Raw genomic sequence first — 19,492 nt, 5'->3', positions numbered from 1 at the left:
TTAAGAATACACCTGCCAATGCAGGGGACATGGGTTCGAGCCCTGGTCCACGAAGATCCCACATGCCGCGGAGCAACTAAGCCTGCGAGCCACAACTACTGAAGCCCACGCACCTATAGCCCGTGCTCTGCAAGAAGAGAAGCCATTGCAATGAGAAGCCCGCGCACCACAATGAAGAGTAGCGCCTGCTTGCCGCAACTAGAAAAAGCCCACGTGCAGCAATAAAGACACAACACAGCCAAAAATAAATTAATTTAAAAAAAACTAATGTATATTTCTTATCACTGTTATTTGCTTATGTGCTCACACAGTACCTACACTAGAACTAAACTCATACAAAAACAAGTGGGTGGGTGGCTGCTTTAGCAATATTCAAGGAGAAGTGATTGAATTCTTGGTATCTCTATAATACAGCTAGTTACTGATTTCTAAACTGGATGCAATAGGTACCTCTCAAGGGGACTGATAAATCTGAACACCAAAATGCCTTTCCTCTATATGCTACCTTTACTATTCTTGAAAGTTCATGGGAAAAGATTTAACTGCTTGCTGACCTAAGACAGCAATTTGAAGGAAATGAAATCCTTCCTCATTCCTATTCCCCACCCCCTCAGCACTCCTCTAACTAGCTTTTTAAAAAATAATTTGATTTTGTATTTATTTCTTTATAAGCACAACAGAGGTCACTCTTGATATTCCCAATTAATTTCACATTGTTGCCACAGAGGCACTAAGGTACTAAATTCTCAGTTAACTCTAACAGTCACTCTGTTTGACTGTAAATTAAGTAAATTAAGCAGCTGAGGTGGTTACTAGGCATCTCCTTTCATCATGTCATTAAGATACTTAAATGTTATTAAGTAACTAGAAGTAGTACTGTGCAGTAGTTTTAAGCTTGAGTTTTGGAACTAAACTACCTGGGTTGGAATATCAGTTCTAACCACCTACTAGCTGCAAGACCTTGAGCAAATTATTTTATTTCCTTGTGAAGTTTCATCATCTCTAAAATAGGGATAACAATATCACCTATGTTGTGAGAATTAAACAAGTTAAAACATGTTAAGAGCTTAGACTACTGCTAGGCACATGGTAAATCACCAATAAATGTTAGCTGTTGTTCTCACGTGCCTTAGCTACGTTGTGGTAAAGGTTTAAACAAAATGTTTATTATCTTTTAACCTTCTTCAAATTCTTTTATTAACTTAGTCCTTCATTTTAGTTCTTCTTGCTCTTATGTCCTATGTGCTACCACTCGACTTCGTACACATATCAATTAATGTAACACTTATCATACAGTATTATAATTATCTGTTTATATATTTCTCTTCCTTACTAGATTGGAAATTACTGACAACAGAAATCCTATTATTCATTTTGCATGTACAGCATTTAGCACACAAGAGAAATGATCCTTAAATATAAGAATCCTATACTTCATCAGAAATTTTATCAGTTTGGGGATAGAAAAAGGGAGGCAGGTAATTGTTTACAATTCTTAGGGTCAATCTGAGTCCATTTTATAATGAGGAAAACGCTGACAGACAATTTAAATAATTTACACAATTTACCAAAGAGTTTCACAACATGACCTAGGAACGGTAGTAAGGAAAATAACATTTATTGATAGCCTACTATGTGTCAGACACTTAGTAAGGTGATATATAAATTACCTCAGTTAATTCTGAAAACCACCCTCCAAGGTAGGCAACATCCCCATTTTAATAAGGGATAAATGAAGATCAAAAAAGTTACTTAACTTACTTAAGTGTTACACTGTAATAAGTAAGCCCCAGAGCCAGGGACTCTAACACCAAAGTCCAAGCTCTTTCCATTATGTAATTCTAACCTCTCAAAAATCATAGTTACCATCTATCGATTCCTACCGTGTGCCAGGCACCATGCTAGGTGCTATGCATTTGCTTGCTATTCCATTAAACCTTGAAAAAATACAGCAAGGTAGGTATTACCTCATTTTTCACAGAGAAAGAAACAGGCTATAAACAGGTAAATAAATTGATGGAGAACTTACAGCTAATATGCACTGGAGCATATATTTGTACTAGATGGGTCTCACTTCAAAGCTGTGCTCTTTTTATGGTAAAATACTGCATTGTTTTCAGACATTCTACAGGGATGTAATCTGCATCTGATTGATTTCAGAGCATTCCTTTTGATTAGGGTTATAAGATTTGCATATTCACTATTACTTAATACCTTGAGACTATGTCCTCCACAAAACAATTTGAATACAAATTTTCCTGTATTCTTCAATAAAAATCAACTGTTACTTTTTATTAAATATTACTTTTAAAATGGAGCATGGGATACTGTAAAACCACACAGCCTTTGTTTTATAACCTGCTTTTGCTCCAGGGCCAGATAATACAGAGGGCAAGTTACATACTGCCCCCTAGTGGGCTTCCATTCCTCTACCACTTACTTGATCATACCCACGGCTTTTACCTCCACTGCCCTAAGTCACCTAGTCCCATAAAATATAACTGTCAGAAGTCAATTTAAAACATACAAAGAATTTCAACACAATTCCTGAGCCTAAAACACAAACATGGGCAAAAAGTGAGTGTCAACATGTACCTAGAAATGGATAAGGAAACTAAATATGGCCTAGTAATTGATACAAGCACAGCCTAATGAAGCTTTTTAAAATTACGCTTAGATCAGCTCTAGAAGGAAGCCCAACTTGAGAGAAAAATATAACTAAAAATATATTTCACACTATAACTTAGGCATAAAATTGCAGTATTCTAGAACATGGAGATACACTTACCAGAAAAATTAAGGTGACTATCATTCCCAATCCAACTCTTTCCTTAGTCTCTTATTCTTCATCTTTACCTTCACCTGGTTTTCCTGCCTGTATTCACTCCTTGGCTCCTTGGACTATTCAGGCTTCCACTTCAATACTCCTAGATTCGGCCTTCCCATGTTTAAAAATTATTCTAACACATACACTACTCTCTCAGTACTTTCATTTTAGGAATATTAATGTGAATGGATACTAAGACATTAATCACTGTTAAAAGTAAAAACCCAAGAGCATTTGTATTATAAGTGATTCTGGCAAGTGCCTAGCTAGACGGTGAAGTCACAGAAACAGTCTAAATATGGCTTTAATTTACTAAGTGTCCATATCTTGGCTAATATAAGTTTCTGGAATGTTCTAAGTAAGCCATTGACTTTAATAAAACAGCTGATTTTCCTTCTATTCTCCTTGCCTATGAGCAAATTTCTCATCATACTGGCATTTTTTTAACACTATAAAATAATTCGATAACTCCTGAATACCTATTTCTTTTTTTCCCCTTTAACTCAGAATACTGAATTAGTTGTCAAATTCTGCTATTTACTGCAACATCTCTCTCAAAATGTTATTTTCTTCTGTCAGTGTGATAGAACAGTTATATAATCATTCCTTATCTGGATTTAGAATTTCCTCCTCCTGGAGTTATCTTCTATCCCTTCATTTTTATAAACACTGCCAGTTTCTTTTTATAGCTCTTAAATGGCATCCTAATTACCCTGCAACATTCCTTCTCCTAATCCTGCCATTCACTTACTAGCTGTGTGACCTTGGATACGTTAATAAACCTCTCTGTGCCTCAGTTTTTAAAAATCTATAAAATCTATATAATGGGGGGAATAGTAGCATCTACTTATGAGTTTTTATGAGGATTAAATGATACAATATATATAAAGGCTTAGAATAGTGCCTGGCATGCAGTAATCATCATACGAGTATTAGGTTTTTGGAGGGGTGGGGGAAGTAGAAGGCATTAAAATAAAAGAACATGGAGTATAGTCAATTCTTTCAGTCTTGTACCTTGGCATCTTGAGTTGGTCCTCTAAGAATTTTTCCCATAAAGACAAACATAGTTAGGTTCTATAGTAATATTAACACAGAATTACACAACTGTTTCACAGATAAGGGCCTGGATATAATCAAATATTGTAGATTACATTACTTTCTCAGTCATTCCCTATAAAGCAGCTCATTACTTTCACACATTTGATATATTTTATTTCAAGCTCATTTCCCTGCACTGTATTCCTGATTCAATTATCTAAAATAGCACCACGTATCCAGAAAGATATCACCTCAAAATGGCATATTTCCATCATTCAAACACCTTTTAAACCCTCAACTTTTCAACTTTTTCCTTAAGTTTTTCTCTAATTATGCTTATTTTTTCACTGACACTTGGCTTAATTACGCCTCCATGGCTGTGCTCACATTATTAACCATTTTTCATCTACCCAATCCCCATTATTCTTCAAAGTCCTTCATCTTCTATTAAATCTTACTATAGCACACATGGATTTAGCCTCTCTTTGACCTTTGTATGGTCTTTACCATATACTTAACAATTATTAAATGAGGCTATTTACTATTTTTGAACCTTAGTTTCTTCACCTATAAGAAACTAACACCACTTGTCTTATTTATTTTAATTGGTTTAGAGGAGCTCACACAAAATGATTTGGTTGAAAATAACGACCATGTAAGGAGGGAAAACCCCTCCAAACCAAACTGGTTGAAATAAATAACTTAAAATACCACAAGCTTTTTTGTAATAATTAATGTATCTTGAATCATTTTTGTTTGTTTTTTTCAGGTTTTATAAAAAGTCCTCTCATTTTAAGATTTCTCACTCATTTCACTCAACTCTACCTGCTCTACACAATCTATAATAGTGCATTACCAAAAACAACCAAAATGTCCAGTAAGGAGGTTGGTTAAATGGACTACACAATACACATAACAGAATCCTACACAGCCATTTAAAATGATGCTATAGAGATCTATTTATTGCACAAAGATGTTCATGGTATACTGTCATGTGGGAAAAAAGCAGATTGTAAAATGGTATGTATAGTATAATCCTATTAAAAAATATAAATGCATTAAAAGAATGTGAAAGATACATATTAAGGGATAAATCTTAGTTATACCTGGGAGAACCGCATTATGTGTGTTCATTTATTCATTCAATAGATTCTTACACAATGAGTTAGTCACTGTGCTAAGTGCTAGGGATGCAAAACCAGAAATAATCCTTCTGTCCTCAAGAATGTTATAGAACAGAGGGAGACAATCATCAAAACAACCTAGAAATTCAACTATTAAGAATAAATTTTATAAATATTATGAAGGAGAAGTATCTAGTGCTATAAGTATGCATATTTGGGAAAATGCCAATGTTTTTCTATTCTACAATGCTTCCAAGAGGAAGGAGCAGGCTTAAATAAATGAAAATAAATTCAAAATTTACAAAGCAGGAAGAAGAGTCCAATTCTGAAAAACAGATTAAAATGCTTATGGATTGCAAAAGTGCCTCACAGCACACTAAAATTATCAAATCATTTTCAACCAATTTATCTTTGTGCCTTCTACTAAAAATCATCTGCCATCACAATAAGCTTTACTAAATCTGGAGATTCCACCAAAATTTAGGGCCTGTGTAATCAACATAAATTGGACCAGGTTAACTACGTAAATCTCGATTAACTACATTTAGTCCACCCTAAGTAAAGGTTCATAAATCAGCCATGGGTGACACAGCTTTATCCCAAAGCACATTCTACAGAATACTATTCCTTGAAAAAAGCTCTGTATTCAAGTAAACTTGAAAAATACTGGGTTAAACAAAACTAAACAGTTTTCTTCAAGATTTTCTGAAGTCCTTAATATACTGGCCCAGAATCACTTATGTACAATTCTACAGTCCAAAAGGTTCTGAAAACTGAAGTTTTAAAAATAATTTATATGATAGCAAAACGTGACATAAACTGTTATGAGGTTCTTTGTAGTCTTCATCTCATTTAGTTTGTCTATTTCATATTTTTCTGTAGAAATTATACATTTGATTACACGGGCTGCCCTAAGCTCCACTGGGGATGTTATTTAATAAACATTATATATATCATAATATCCTTCTAAAATCTGAAGATTTCTGAATTCCAAAACACATCTGGTACAAGAGTTTTGTAAGATGCACTGTGGACCTGTACTAATGCACAATGTGAATCTGTAAGAGGAATATTTCCCAAACCTGTGACCATGAAGCTCACTTTTAAAAGGAGTAAGAAAGGAAACACTGGATTAGGGTATGCCCCTAACTATAAAAGGCCACAATGTCATATACCTAATAAAAAAACCTCAGGGCAAAGCCTCAGATAGACAAGTGTACAGAAAGACGTAAAACAGATGTTTTGTTGTTGTTATATCATTTTACGTAGTACTGTTATGCCAGTAAGAAGTTTAGTGAAGAAACTAAAGAATTGGCCTATGCTTACTCAGTACTAACAAGGGAGAAGGAAACTGTATTAGCCAGATCCTAGTATTTGTGCCACTGAAAACTGACTTTCCAAAATTTGCCCTGAAGATAAAATGAGAAAGTGTATAGGCGAGTGCCATTATTTTCTTCTACTTCATTCCTATAAGCCTTCTCTTCCCAACAAACAGCCTCAGAGAGCGTGAACCGTACTCACTGAATTTGCTTCTGAGTTTTATTCACCCACTTGTCTAGAACTAGACATGCAACTCCCACAAATTTTTTCTCTGATCTACAAACACTCTGAACTTCCATTTTAAAAATGAAGCAACACTTTATTTGCTTACAATACAAACTCCTTTTAATTCAATCCTTAGGAGTTAATATTTTTATTCTGCTACTGGTATAATCTGTATAGGAGCTACATCAATATCTATTTTATTTTATAAATCATCATAAGCCATAATTACTTTTCAACACATCAATAGTAGGTCATAAATGAACACTTAAAAGCTTTTAGGTGATAATGGTATTAATAAAACAATACTACATGCTTTGGAATTGAAAACAGTTTTTAAATTTTAAAATATTATTTAATATATTAGAGGCTAACATTTCAAAGAGAACTTGCCAAATCAGTAAAACTAAATTTATATAGCCTAATGGATTGCTTATAAAATTTAAAGGATTTATTGTTGAGAGTCACTTTAAAAAAACTGTAGTTTTTTATCATCTGGGTCAATGTGGACCACTTTGCAATTTTTAGTTCAACAAATTAAGTTTTTTTTTTGTTTTTTTTTTTTTGCAGTATGCGGGCCGCTCACTGTTGTGGCCTCTCCTGTTGCGGAGCACAGGCTCCGGACGCGCAGGCTCAGCGGCCATGGCTCATGGGCCTAGTCGATCTGCGGCATGTGGGATCTTCCCAGACCGGCACACGGACCCGTGTCCCCTGCATCAGCAGGTGGACTCTCAACCACTGCGCCACCAGGGAAGCCCAAGCCTGTTCTTGATGGTAAAATTTGTACTACTTCTTTATCAATTATGTATTACATATGCATTTTAAAATACATTTAACTGTATTTAATGATTTAAATAACTAAAGTATAAAAGCAACTATATCAGCTAAACAAAGTTCACTCCCTCATCTGCCAACTCATCAAATTACTGTCTAATCTTCATTACCTTTGTTACTGAGGGAAGGAATAAAAAACTGAAATCCATAAATAATGACAATAAATCACAACTCATTTTAGTAAACTATTCAAGTTTTTCCCAATCCAACAACTTTTTATTAGTGTTAATAAATGAAGTTGATCATGTGCTTTTATCTCATCTATGCTCTTAGTAACTGAGACATAAATTGATTAAATGGCAAACAACAGGAAAAGCAAAAGCACCTGAGTAATTATAAAAAGAGAGCAAACAACCACTGAAGAATTTATTCATCGGAATTTTTGTTGTTATTGTTCAAACAGGCTTGTGGCAAATATAGTGAGTACTTAAATCTGGTGTAAGACAAACTTACAAATCCTGTAAAAAAAAAAGCTTCATATCTTATTAGTTGATGTAATTTTTCCCTTATAGTTCACATTTTTTTCTGGATATGAAAATATATACTAAAATAATTTTTCAGGAAGTTGAAAAATATATAATGTGGGAAAAAACTAAGACCCAGAAAAATAATCTAACTTGCCTTGGTTTAAGAAGCTAGTTGCTACACACTTTAGCTCTGGGAATGATACCTCTTGATATCAGTGCTTCTTCCATTGCACTGTACTGCCCTTAGCCTGGGGAAAAAAACACTTCTTAAAAATGATGGGAAGCATCACTTATGGAGAAATTGGTCCAGAGAATGTAAAAACATAATGCCCAAAGATTCTCAACTGAGAATTAAATTCAAATGTATTACATCAGTATTTTGTTGTTGTTAGTATTATATATAAAACCTCTTCTGCTCTGGGTTTTAATTACGGGGACTAATATAAAACTTGACCTTTAAACATACACACACACACACACACACACACACACACACACACACACACACACACACCACACACACACACACGTTATTTCATTTTGTCAGTCAGAGCCTTCCATGATGCCTAATTGAAAGCACTACTTGATATATGCTAAAATGTAATTCTCACCCATTTTGTGTTAGCTTACCAGATTTGTGCTTCTTGTGTTTTGCTTTCTTTTTGATGATCAATAACTTATTCTGGATCTCAGGTTTGTAAGACTTGAATGCAAGGGAATGAAGACCTTCGCGCTTTCTTTGTAAGTTTTCATTCAAAACATCTTTCAATTTCTTTTTTTTCTTTTTCTTCTTTTTTGCCCTCATTTTAGTTACTTTGAGTTTCTTGTGGCTCTGCAGTGACTGTTCTAATAGAATATCCCTTACAACTTTGTGGCAGTTAATTTCTGGATGATCACTGTGACTTCCATTTACATGTATTTGGCAAGATTTCAGAGCATTTTCTTTTAATGGACTGGGTTCAGGCTTTACTCTGGAAGCTTCACCATATTTTTCCTGATTTTCTATAAATCTTATTTCACCTGGACTGAGAGGCTCTCCAAAGCCAGTAACTTCCCCTGGGCTCCCTGGTTTCTCTAAATTTTCTTTACAGCAATCAGTTATTTTCATTTCACAGGGCCTACGAATTCTAATTTCACAGTTGGATTTCACTTCCATTTCAACAGAAATGTCATGATTATCCAAGTTCATTTTAGCAGGGCAGCAAGTTGGATCAAAACTAATTTCCTGCTCTTTCCTGAAGGCAGAGGGCAGGCCTTCTCTACTACACCTATGTTCTCCATTACTTGCACTAACATAGTCACACTTCAATTTCTCCAGTTTAATCCGAGGTACTCTTTGTATTTTAATGGGTGGAACTGGAAATTCTGGGGCTTGAAAAGGTCTCTGTTTATAAATCCGTACATCTGCACCACAGAACTGTGGGAAATGTACATAAGCATTCTCCAAATAATCGTAACCAAGGATAACTTCCCTGCATTCATGAATAGGCTGTCCAAGTACAGCATCTTGAACTTCCTTCTGTGTTTCATACACAAAGTCACAAAGACCCTTAAGTAACCACACTTTTTGGTAGAAAGGTAGTTCATGAAAAAGTTTTTCTTCCAATGGATTAACTTCTCCAAGAACTTTAAAAAACTGAGGACACAACCCAAGTTTTTCAGCACAGTTATTGGGATTTTCAGTCTGCCCTACAGCCGTGTACCACTGCTGTACTTTCTGTCTCAGTGCTGCTTCCCAGGTTCTATAAGGCAAAGTAGGTCTTCGATGTAAGGTAGGTCTGCGATGGGGAGGACTTAATAGAGAAGTCATTATTTTAGATAGAAAAGCGTTACACTGAGGCATCAGAAGACAGCGTTCCAATTCGTAAAAGACTATTTCTGGCAAATTTAGAATTTGCTGGGCTAAACAAAGGAAATGCCCGATTGCTGGAATTTCCCACATGGTCTCCATACAAGTTGGAGCTGCTTGAGCTAGAAGTTTTCTTTCCCATTCTTCTACTTCCTTTTGACTAGCTTCTTCTGCTTCTTTTCTTTCCTGCTCCCGAAGCCTAAAGAAAATTTAACAAATTATATTATTATTACTTAAAGTAGAGAATACCATAAAATACTAAATTTTAAGTATGTCATATTTATCTTCAGTCAACAAGGCAATTGGCTGTTCTAGTTTTCACTATCAGTACAAAGTGTCCCATTAGATGTACTATTGTGATTTTTTTTTTCAGATGAAGAAATACACATATAACTTGATCCTGAGTTTTACTGATGGAGGATTATCACTAACATTGCTACTCAAGGCAAAACTGTTCAACTCACAATGTGTATCAACTTCAAAATAAATGAAAAACATTTTTAAAATGTTTACTACACAAAAGCACAGTTTAGTGCTTTCTAGAAGTAATATGATGTCATGTAAGAGCTGTAAACATGTTTACATCCTTTGACCTGATAATTCCATTCCTAAAAAGTTATTCTAAGAAGATAATTCAATAGAAGCAAAAAGTTACGTGTTTGTCAGTGTTAACTGGAGTTCTGTATAAGGAAAATAAAAATATAAAGAAGTTGTATTACATAACTGGGAAATAAGCTGGATATATTATATAGCCTTAAAATTATGAATATTATGCATAAACACCAAAAACATCAGAACACAATATGGTACTTAACAAACAATAGCAATAATGAAAATATGCAAATACTGAACAAGGAGATGACAGTATTCCAAAAATACGTGAATCCTATGTTGATGAGATTATAAGTGCTTTCTTCCCCTTAAAAAGTTCTTTACGGGCACTGCTTTAAATTTTCTTAATTAAAAAAATTAAATTAGATAAAAAGAAGTCTCCGTGATCTTGCATTAGGCAAAGTGTTTTTATATATGGCACCAAAAGCACAGCAACAAAAGAAAAAATAAAGTGGTCACCATCAAAACTAAAAACGTTTGTGCTTTTAAAGGACATCATCAAGTGAAAAGACAACCATGGAATGGGAGAACATTTTTGCAAATCACGTATCTAATGAGAGATCTGTATCTAGAAAATAAAAGTACACTTATAACTCAATAATAAAAGGATAAAATAACCGAACTAAAAATGGACAAAGTAAATATTTCTCCAAAGAAGACGTACAAATGAATAATAAGCCGATGAAAAGATGCTCAACATCATTATCCGTTAGAGACATGTAAATCAAAACCACAGTACGATACCAATACATGAATTGGTATCTCTCTTAAGATAATGATCTTGAGATGATTATTGTAAGAGAGATACTAACAGCTATTGGTAAAACTATGGAGAAACTGGAAACTTCATACACTATAAAGGATATAGCTACTTTCAAAGGCAGTCTAGCAGGTCCTCAGAAGGTTAAACATATGACCCAGCAAACCTACTCCTAGGTATATGTCCAAGAGAAATGAAAATATATGTCCACACAAAAACTTGTATATTAATGTTCATAGTAGCATTACTCATAATAGTCAAAGAGTAAAACTACCAAATGTATTTGGTATTTGTATATCCATCAACTGCTGAATGGATAAATAGAAAGAAATCATAAAGATCAGATCAGAAATAAATGAAAAAGAAATTAAGGAAATGATAGCAAAGATCAATAAAACTAAAAGCTGGTTCTTTGAGAAGATAAACAAAATTGATAAACCAATTTATCAATTAGTTTTGGGAGAAACCAAAAGGGAAAAGACTCAAATCAATAAAATTAGAAATGAAAAAGGAGAAGTAACAACTGACACTGCAGAAATACAAAGGATCATGAGAGATTATTACAAGCAACCATATGCCAATAAAATGGACAACCTGGAAAAAATGGACAAATTCTTAGAAATGCACAACCTTCAGAGACAGAACCAGGAAGAAAAGAAAATATGAACAGACCAATCACAAGCACTGAAATTGAAACTGTGATTAAAAATCTTCCAACAAACAAAAGTCCAGGACCAGATGGCTTCACAGGTGAATTCTATCAAACATTTAGTGAAGAGCTAACACCTATCCTTCTCAAACTCTTCCAAAATATAGCAGAGAGGGGAACACTCCCAAACTCATTCTACGAGGCCACCATCACCCTGATACCAAAACCAGACAAAGATGTCACAAAGGAAGAAAACTATAGGCCAATATCACTGATGAACAGATGCAAAAATCCTCAACAAAATATTAGCAAACAGAATCCAACAGCACATTAAAAGGATCATACACCATGATCAAGTGGGGTTTATCCCAGGAATGCAAAGATTCTTCAATATATGCAAATCAATCAATGTGATACACCATATTAACAAATTGAAGAAGAAAAACCATATGATCATCTCAATAGATGCAGAGAAAGCTTTCAACAAAATTCAACACCCATTTATGATAAAAACCGTCCAGAAAGTAGGCACAGAAGGAACTTTCCTCAACATAATAAAGGCCATATATGACAAACCCACAGCCAACATCATCCTCAATGGTAAAAAACTGAAACCATTTCTACTAAGATCAGGAACAAGACAAGGTTGCCCACTCTCACCACTCTTATTCAACATAGTTTTGGAAGTTTTAGCCACAGCTAAAGAAGAAAAAGAAATAAAAGGAATCCAAATCGGAAAAGAAGAAGTAAAGCTGTCACTGCTTGCAGATGACATGATACTATACATAGAGAATCCTAAAGATGCTACCAGAAAACTACTAGAGCTAATCAATGAATTTGGTAAAGTAGCAGGATACAAAATTAATGCACAGACATCTCTGGCATTCCTATACACTAATGATGAAAAATCTGAAAGTGTAATTAAGAAAACACTCCCATTTACCAGTGCAACAAAAAGAATAAAATACCTAGGAATAAACCTACCTAAGGAGACAAAAGACCTGTATGCAGAAAATTATAAGACACTGATGAAAGAAATTAAAGATGATACAAACAGATGGAGAGATATACCATGTTCTTGGATTGGAAGAATCAACATTGTGAAAATGACTATACTACCCAAAGCAATCTACAGATTCAATGCAATCCCTATCAAACTACCAATGGCATTTTTCACAGAACTAGAACAAAAAATTTCACAATTTGTATGGAAACACAAAAGACCCCAAATAGCCAAAGCAATCTTGAGAAAGAAAAATGGGCCTGGAGGAATCAGGCTCCCTGACTTCAGGCTATACTACAAAGCTACAGTAATCAAGACAGTATGGTACTGGCACAAAAACAGAAATATAGATCAAAGGAACAGGATAGAAAGCCCAGAGAGAAACCCATGCATATATGGTCACCTCATCTTTGATAAAGGAGGCAAGAATATACAATGGAGAAAAGACAGCCTCTTCAATAAGTGGTGCTGGGGAAACTGGACAGCTACATGTAAAAGAATAAAATTAGAACACTCCCTAACACCATACACAAAAATGAACTCAAAATGGATTAAAGACCTAAATGTAAGGCCAGACACTATCAAAGTCTTAGAGGAAAACATAGGCAGAACACTCTATGACATAAATCACAGCAAGATCCTTTCTGACCCACCTCCTAGAGAAATGGAAATAAAAACAAGAAACAAATGGGACCTAATGAAACTTAAAAGCTTTTGCACAGCAAAGGAAACCATAAACAAGACCAAAAGACAACCCTCAGAATGGGAGAAAATATTTGCCAATGAAGCAACTGACAAAGTATTAATCTCCCAAACTTACAAGCAGCTCATGCAGCTCAATATCAAAAAAACAAACAACCCAATCTAATAATGGGCAGAAAACCTAAATAGACATTTCTCCAAAGAAGATATACAGATTGCCAACAAACACATGAAAGCATGCTCAACATCATTAATCATTAGAGTAATGCAAATCAAAACTACAATGAGGTATCATCTCACACCAGTCAGAATGGCCATCATCAAAAATTCTACAAACAATAAATGCTGGACAGGGTGTGGAGAAAAGGGAACCCTCTTGCACTGTTGGTGGGAATGGAAATTGATACAGCCACTATGGAGAACAATATGGAGGTTCCTTAAGAAACTAAAAATAGAACTACCATATGACTCAGCAATCCCACTACTGGGCATATACCCTAAGAAAACCAGAATTCAAAAAGAGTCATGTATCACAATGTTCATTGCAGCTCTATTTACAATAGCCAGGACATGGAAGCAACCTAAGTGTCCATCCACAGATGAATGGATAAGAAGATGTGGCACATATATACAATGGAATATTACTCAGCCATAAAAAAAAACGAAATTGAGTTATTTGTAGTGAGGTGGTTGGACCTAGAGTCTGTCATACAGAGTGAAGTAAGTCAGAAAGAGAAAAACAACTACTGCATGCTAACACATACATATGGAATCTGAAAAAATAAAAAAGGTCATGAAGAACCTAAGGGCAAGACGGGAATAAAGACACAGACTTACTAGAGAATGCACTTGAGGATACGGGGAGCGGGAAGGGTAAGCTGGGACGAAGTGAGAGAGTGGCATGGACATATATACACTACCAAATGTAAAATAGATAGCTAGTGGGAAGCAGCCGCATAAGCACAGGGAGATCAGCTCGGTGCTCTCTGACCACCTGGAGGGGTGGGATAGGGAGGGAGATGCAAGAGGGAAGAGATATGGGGACATATGGATATGTATAAATGATTCACTTTGTTATACAGCAGAAACTAACACACCATTGTAAAGCAATTATACTCCAATAAAGATGTTTAAAGAAAAAAAAGCATTTGACAAACTACCAAAAAAAAAAAAAAAAAAGAAAGTGGTATATCTGTACAATGGAATATTATTTGGCAATTAAAAAAAATGAAGTGCTTATACATGTTACAACATGGATGAACCTTGAAACATGATACTAAGTAAAAAAAGTCACCCATAAGACCACATATTATATAATACCATTTACATAAAATGTCCAGAAATGAATAGAGATGGAAAGTAGATTAGAGGTTTCCAAGGACTGGGGAGGTGGGGGAAATGGGAAGTGACTTCACAGTCTTTTTTTTTTTTTTTAAGGCTGCGCTGGATCTTAGTTTTGGCATATGAACTCTTAGTTGCAGCACGTGGAATCTAGTTCCCTGACCAGGGATCAAACCCAGGCCCTCTGCTTTGGGAGCATGGAGTCTTAATCACTGGACCACCAGGCAAGTCCCATTAGTCTTTATTTTTGGTGTGATGAAACGTTCTAAAATTGACTGCAGTGATGGTTGCACAACTCTGTGAATGTACTAAAAACAGCTGGATTTTATATTTAAATAGGTAAACTCTATGGTATGTGAATTATATTTCAATAAAGCTGTATTTAAAGAAATAAAAGCATATAAGGTTTGGGGAGAGAAATTAAAATGCACCAACAAGGGGAAGAAAATATAATAACTTCTTTCTCTTGAATTTTCAAGAGTGAGAGCTCTTACTCTAGAAAAGATGTATAAAAACATAAAGATGTGACTAATTCATGGACTCTGAATGAAAGTCGAGGCACAGTGTCTGACACTGGCTATTTTTCTGTACTATCATATTGTAATCTGTTAAAACAAATACATAGTAAGAATACTATTTTAGCAATATCAGGACTTTCATTTTATAGAAGAAACTTACTTTTATATTTCTGGCTAAGAGGTCACACTATAACTACCTTATTATTACAGATACAACAAATTAATCAAGTAGTTCTGGTTCATTAAAAAAGCTAATGAAGAAACTATCATTTGTGATTTGGCATTTATGTATATTAATTACATTTAAATATCTAAACAGTACTAGAGATTTTCGGTAAAATTCATTTTTTTTTCAAAAGTGCTTATAGTTGTGGGGAGTTTTAGCTTTTTGCTGAATGGGGGTGGTTGTGGGATGATAGAATCTGGCTTCCCCAGCACAAAGCTGGGACTCCAAAAGCCCACAAAATTAGCAGAAGGGTATACTAGCAACAACAGTCCCTTCTCCTGGCCCCAACTAAGGGACTGAAAGGAAAACTGTCTTCACAATAGGAGTGTTGGATGGAGAAAAAATAAAATTTCTTTAAAGAATTTGTAACTGTAAGCTGACTCATGTGGATTTACTGACCACATTCACATTTCCTGGGTGCTCAAAAAGTTTAACATGGTCTCATGTCAAAATTGTTGTCAGGTACTTGAACAGAAAAAAATCAATTCTCTGAGGCAATGAACCTTATAACTAGATCTTAAGGAACTCCCACACTGATTCAGTAACAAGAAATGAGTTCACAGTCAAAAAAACCCCAAAATATAAAAGGAAATAAGTTACTGTTGAGGGATAGGAAAAAAAGTACGACCCCCCCAAAATCTATAGACATAGGTAATTTAGGAGGTGCAAAATACGTCTAGTGAAAAGAAACTGAAAACAAGGGCAAAGAAAAAGATTATTTTAAAATGCAAAGCAGTTTTGAAAAAGAATTAAAGAAAACTTCTAAATATGAAAAATACAGAAATTAAAAGAAAAAAAAGATTTACAGTTATCTCAACAGAAATAATGGAAGCCAGCAGACAATGGAATATCTTTAATGTACTTAAAAAAAAAAAACTATCGGGACTTCCCTGGTGGTGCAGTGGTTAGGAATCTGCCTGCCAATGCAGGGGACGTGGGTTCGAGTCCTGTTCCGGGAAGATCACACATGTCGCGGATCAACTAAGCCTGTGCACCACAACTACTGAGCCCGCATGCCACAACTACTAAAGCCCGCGTGCCTAGAGCCCGTTCTCCACAACAAAGACAAGCTACTGTAGTGAGAAGCCCACACACCACAACGAAGAGTAGCCTCCTCTTGCCACAACTAGAGAAAGCCCATCTGCAGAAATGAATACTCAATGCAGCCAAATATTAATTAATTAATTAATTAATATTAAAAATACTATCAATGTAAATATCCATTCGCAGCAAAAATATCTTTCAAAAATGAAGACAAACATAAAGATATTTTCAAACAAAAACTCCATATTTGTGATGAACAGAACCTCATCCAAAGGAAATGCTAAAGGATTTACTTCAAATGGAATAAAGGTCAATGATCCTTAACTGATGATCAGAGATGGGAAAAGAGCAAAAAAGTGGTAATATATAGCTGTATCTATATAGACAGGGCATAAAATAATGATAAAAATGTTTTGTGGAGTTTAAAAAGAAGACAAGATAGAATTAAAATACATTACAACAGTAACAAATAAGCTGGGTGAGAAATGATTACAGTTAAAAGTGTTCCAAGGTCCTTGTATTAATCAGGAAAATGGTAAAAATATTGATTAGGCTTTAATAAGTTAATTATGCATATGAAAGTTTCTAGGGTAGGTACTAAAATAACAGACTTTAAACATGCAAATGAGTAGAGATGGAAATATGGAAGGAAAATATATAATAATTAAAAGTGGTGGGGTGTATGTAACTAAAGCAGTACTTTGAGGGACATTTATAGTTAAGAATGTATATTTAGAAAAGAAGGAAAGTTGAAAATCAAACATACGTGTTCATTAAAAGAAAAAAAACTAGAAAAGAACAGCAAATCAAAGCCCCAAAGCTGAAAGAAGGAAATAAAGAGCAGAAATCAATGAAATATAAAACAAATATACAATAGAAAAATCATTAAATTCGAAAGTTGGTTCTTTGGAAACATTATTAAAATTAATAAACCCTTGGCAATACTGATGAAGAAAACAAACATACACATACACAAAACCAATACCAGAAATGAAAATGGGCACATCCTGTAGATTCTACAGATACAGATGATATAAAGATATTATAAGAAACTTTATGCCAAGAGACAATTTAAATGAAACAGGTAAGTTTTTTGAAAAACACAAACTAACAAAAGTGACACAAGAAGAACAAAGATCTGAATAATCCTGTTATCTATTAAAGAAACTACACACTTCAAAATCCTTCCCACATATGGGACTTCCCTGGTGGTCCAGTGGTTAAGACTCTGAGCTTCCACTGCAGGGGGCACGGGTTTGATTCCTGGGCAGAGAACTAAGATTCCGCATGCCATGCAGTGTGGCAACCCCCCGCCCAAAAAAACCCCCAAAATAACCAAAAGAAAAAAAACTTCCCTACATAGAAAAATCGGGGTCCTTAAAGCCTTCACAAGAATTCATCTCGAAAATTTCAGTTAATGAAACAAAGTATAAAACAGGCATGTTAAAGAAGTAAAAGAGGGAGGACAGATTAAAGTCTAACAAACACCCAGTTGGAGCTCCAGAAATAAGAATACAAAAGAGGGGTAGGGGAGTGGTGATGATGGCAATATTTGAAGAGATAATGGCTGAGAATTTCCTAGAAATGATAAAGGACACAAATCCCCAATTCAAAAAGCCCAAGAAAGTAAATTAAGAGAACCACACTTGGGCATATCATAATAAAATAATAAAACATCAAAGACAAAAAAAAAATCTTACAAGCAGTCAGGGGGGAAAATGACAGCTTACATATACAACAATCACAAAAAGATTGAGAGATTTCTCAATAGCAACAAAATAAACCAGAAACAACTATCATTCACGGATGAGGATAAATTAAAGTCATTTTCATTTAGACAAAAAGCAGAACTCATTCTAAGTAAAGTAAAAACTTCTAAAGTGTCTTCTGCTTCCACCTGAAGTAACAAGGAATCACATTTACTCTCCTACCTGAACCAACCATAAAAATCCTGACAAAATAGATAAAACAATGGTCTGTAAGAATCTAAACATCAAGCAAAGGACAGTGATCTCAGAGAGACGGGAAACAGAGAAGATGAGCCCAACAACTGTTGCAGTTACTGCTTTGAGAGAATTTTCAGGCCATGATGCAGGAGGGGGAACCCAGGTAGAGCCTAGCAGACTCCCTGAGTTGAGAAGAAGTCAAGAATCCAGAGACACCAAGGCAGCTAAAGTCTATAGGACATAATACTAAAGAAGAGAGAGCTGCATAAAGTGAGAACAGCAAAGATGTACAGAGTCCCCCTCAAATATTCAGAGCACTGACTAGTGTATGCATGTAAGGAAACAACCCAAAACTAGGTGGGGGAAAACATCCAAAAGATTAGAAAATATAATGTCTATTCCCACAAGCCACACTGGAAAAACTCATAATTCATGGGATGTTGGATAGAATACTCAGAAAGGTCTTGCATTGGTAGTAGAGAATAATTAGCTCTAGACTGAGCACTGTTCTGGACCCAAGTAACAAATCATAAAAGACCCAAAATGACCAAACTGTTTCCAAGTAATTAACTGCATTCCAGAAAAAAAGCTCTAGGAGATTCACAGAAATATAAAAATATCCGGCACCCACCAAGATAAAACTCACAATGTTTGGCATCCAAACCAAAATACTAGGCATACAACAAAGCAGAAACACATGGTCCATAATGAGAAGATAAAAATCAATCACTCAAAACTGACCCAGAAATGAAACAAATGTTAGGATTAGCAAATAAGGCCATTAGAGTAGTTATTGAAACTGTAATATATATGGTCAAAAAGTTAAGTAGAGACATGGGAGATATAAAATAGACCCAAATTGAACTTTTAGAGATGAAAACTACAATGTCTGAGATGAAAATATACTGAATGGGACTAATGGCAAATTAGACATAGCAGAAGAAAAGATTGGTGAACTTGGAGACAGTAATAGAAACTATCCAAATTTCAAGATACAGAGAAAATACTTC

The 19,492-nt window shown here is 34.9% G+C and overlaps 1 protein-coding gene across 3 annotated transcripts in view; it reads right to left on the bottom strand.

The window, feature by feature from the left end:
• BRD10 (bromodomain containing 10) overlaps positions 1–19,492 on the bottom strand; it is a 104,666-nt gene that overhangs the window by 41,571 nt on the left and 43,603 nt on the right. For all 3 annotated transcript variants that reach the window (XM_079928003.1, XM_079928004.1, XM_079928005.1), the window contains one exon: positions 8,463–9,880. In XM_079928003.1, the coding sequence (XP_079784129.1) occupies positions 8,463–9,880 (1,418 nt within the window). The remainder of the gene's footprint in view (positions 1–8,462; positions 9,881–19,492) is intronic.

The sequence above is a fragment of the Stenella coeruleoalba genome, assembly GCF_951394435.1.
Source record: "Stenella coeruleoalba genome assembly, chromosome: 7".
Classification (NCBI taxonomy): domain Eukaryota; kingdom Metazoa; phylum Chordata; class Mammalia; order Artiodactyla; family Delphinidae; genus Stenella; species Stenella coeruleoalba.
The sequence above is the reverse complement of the archived record's forward strand: the minus strand, read 5'-3'. Positions and strand labels throughout refer to the sequence as shown.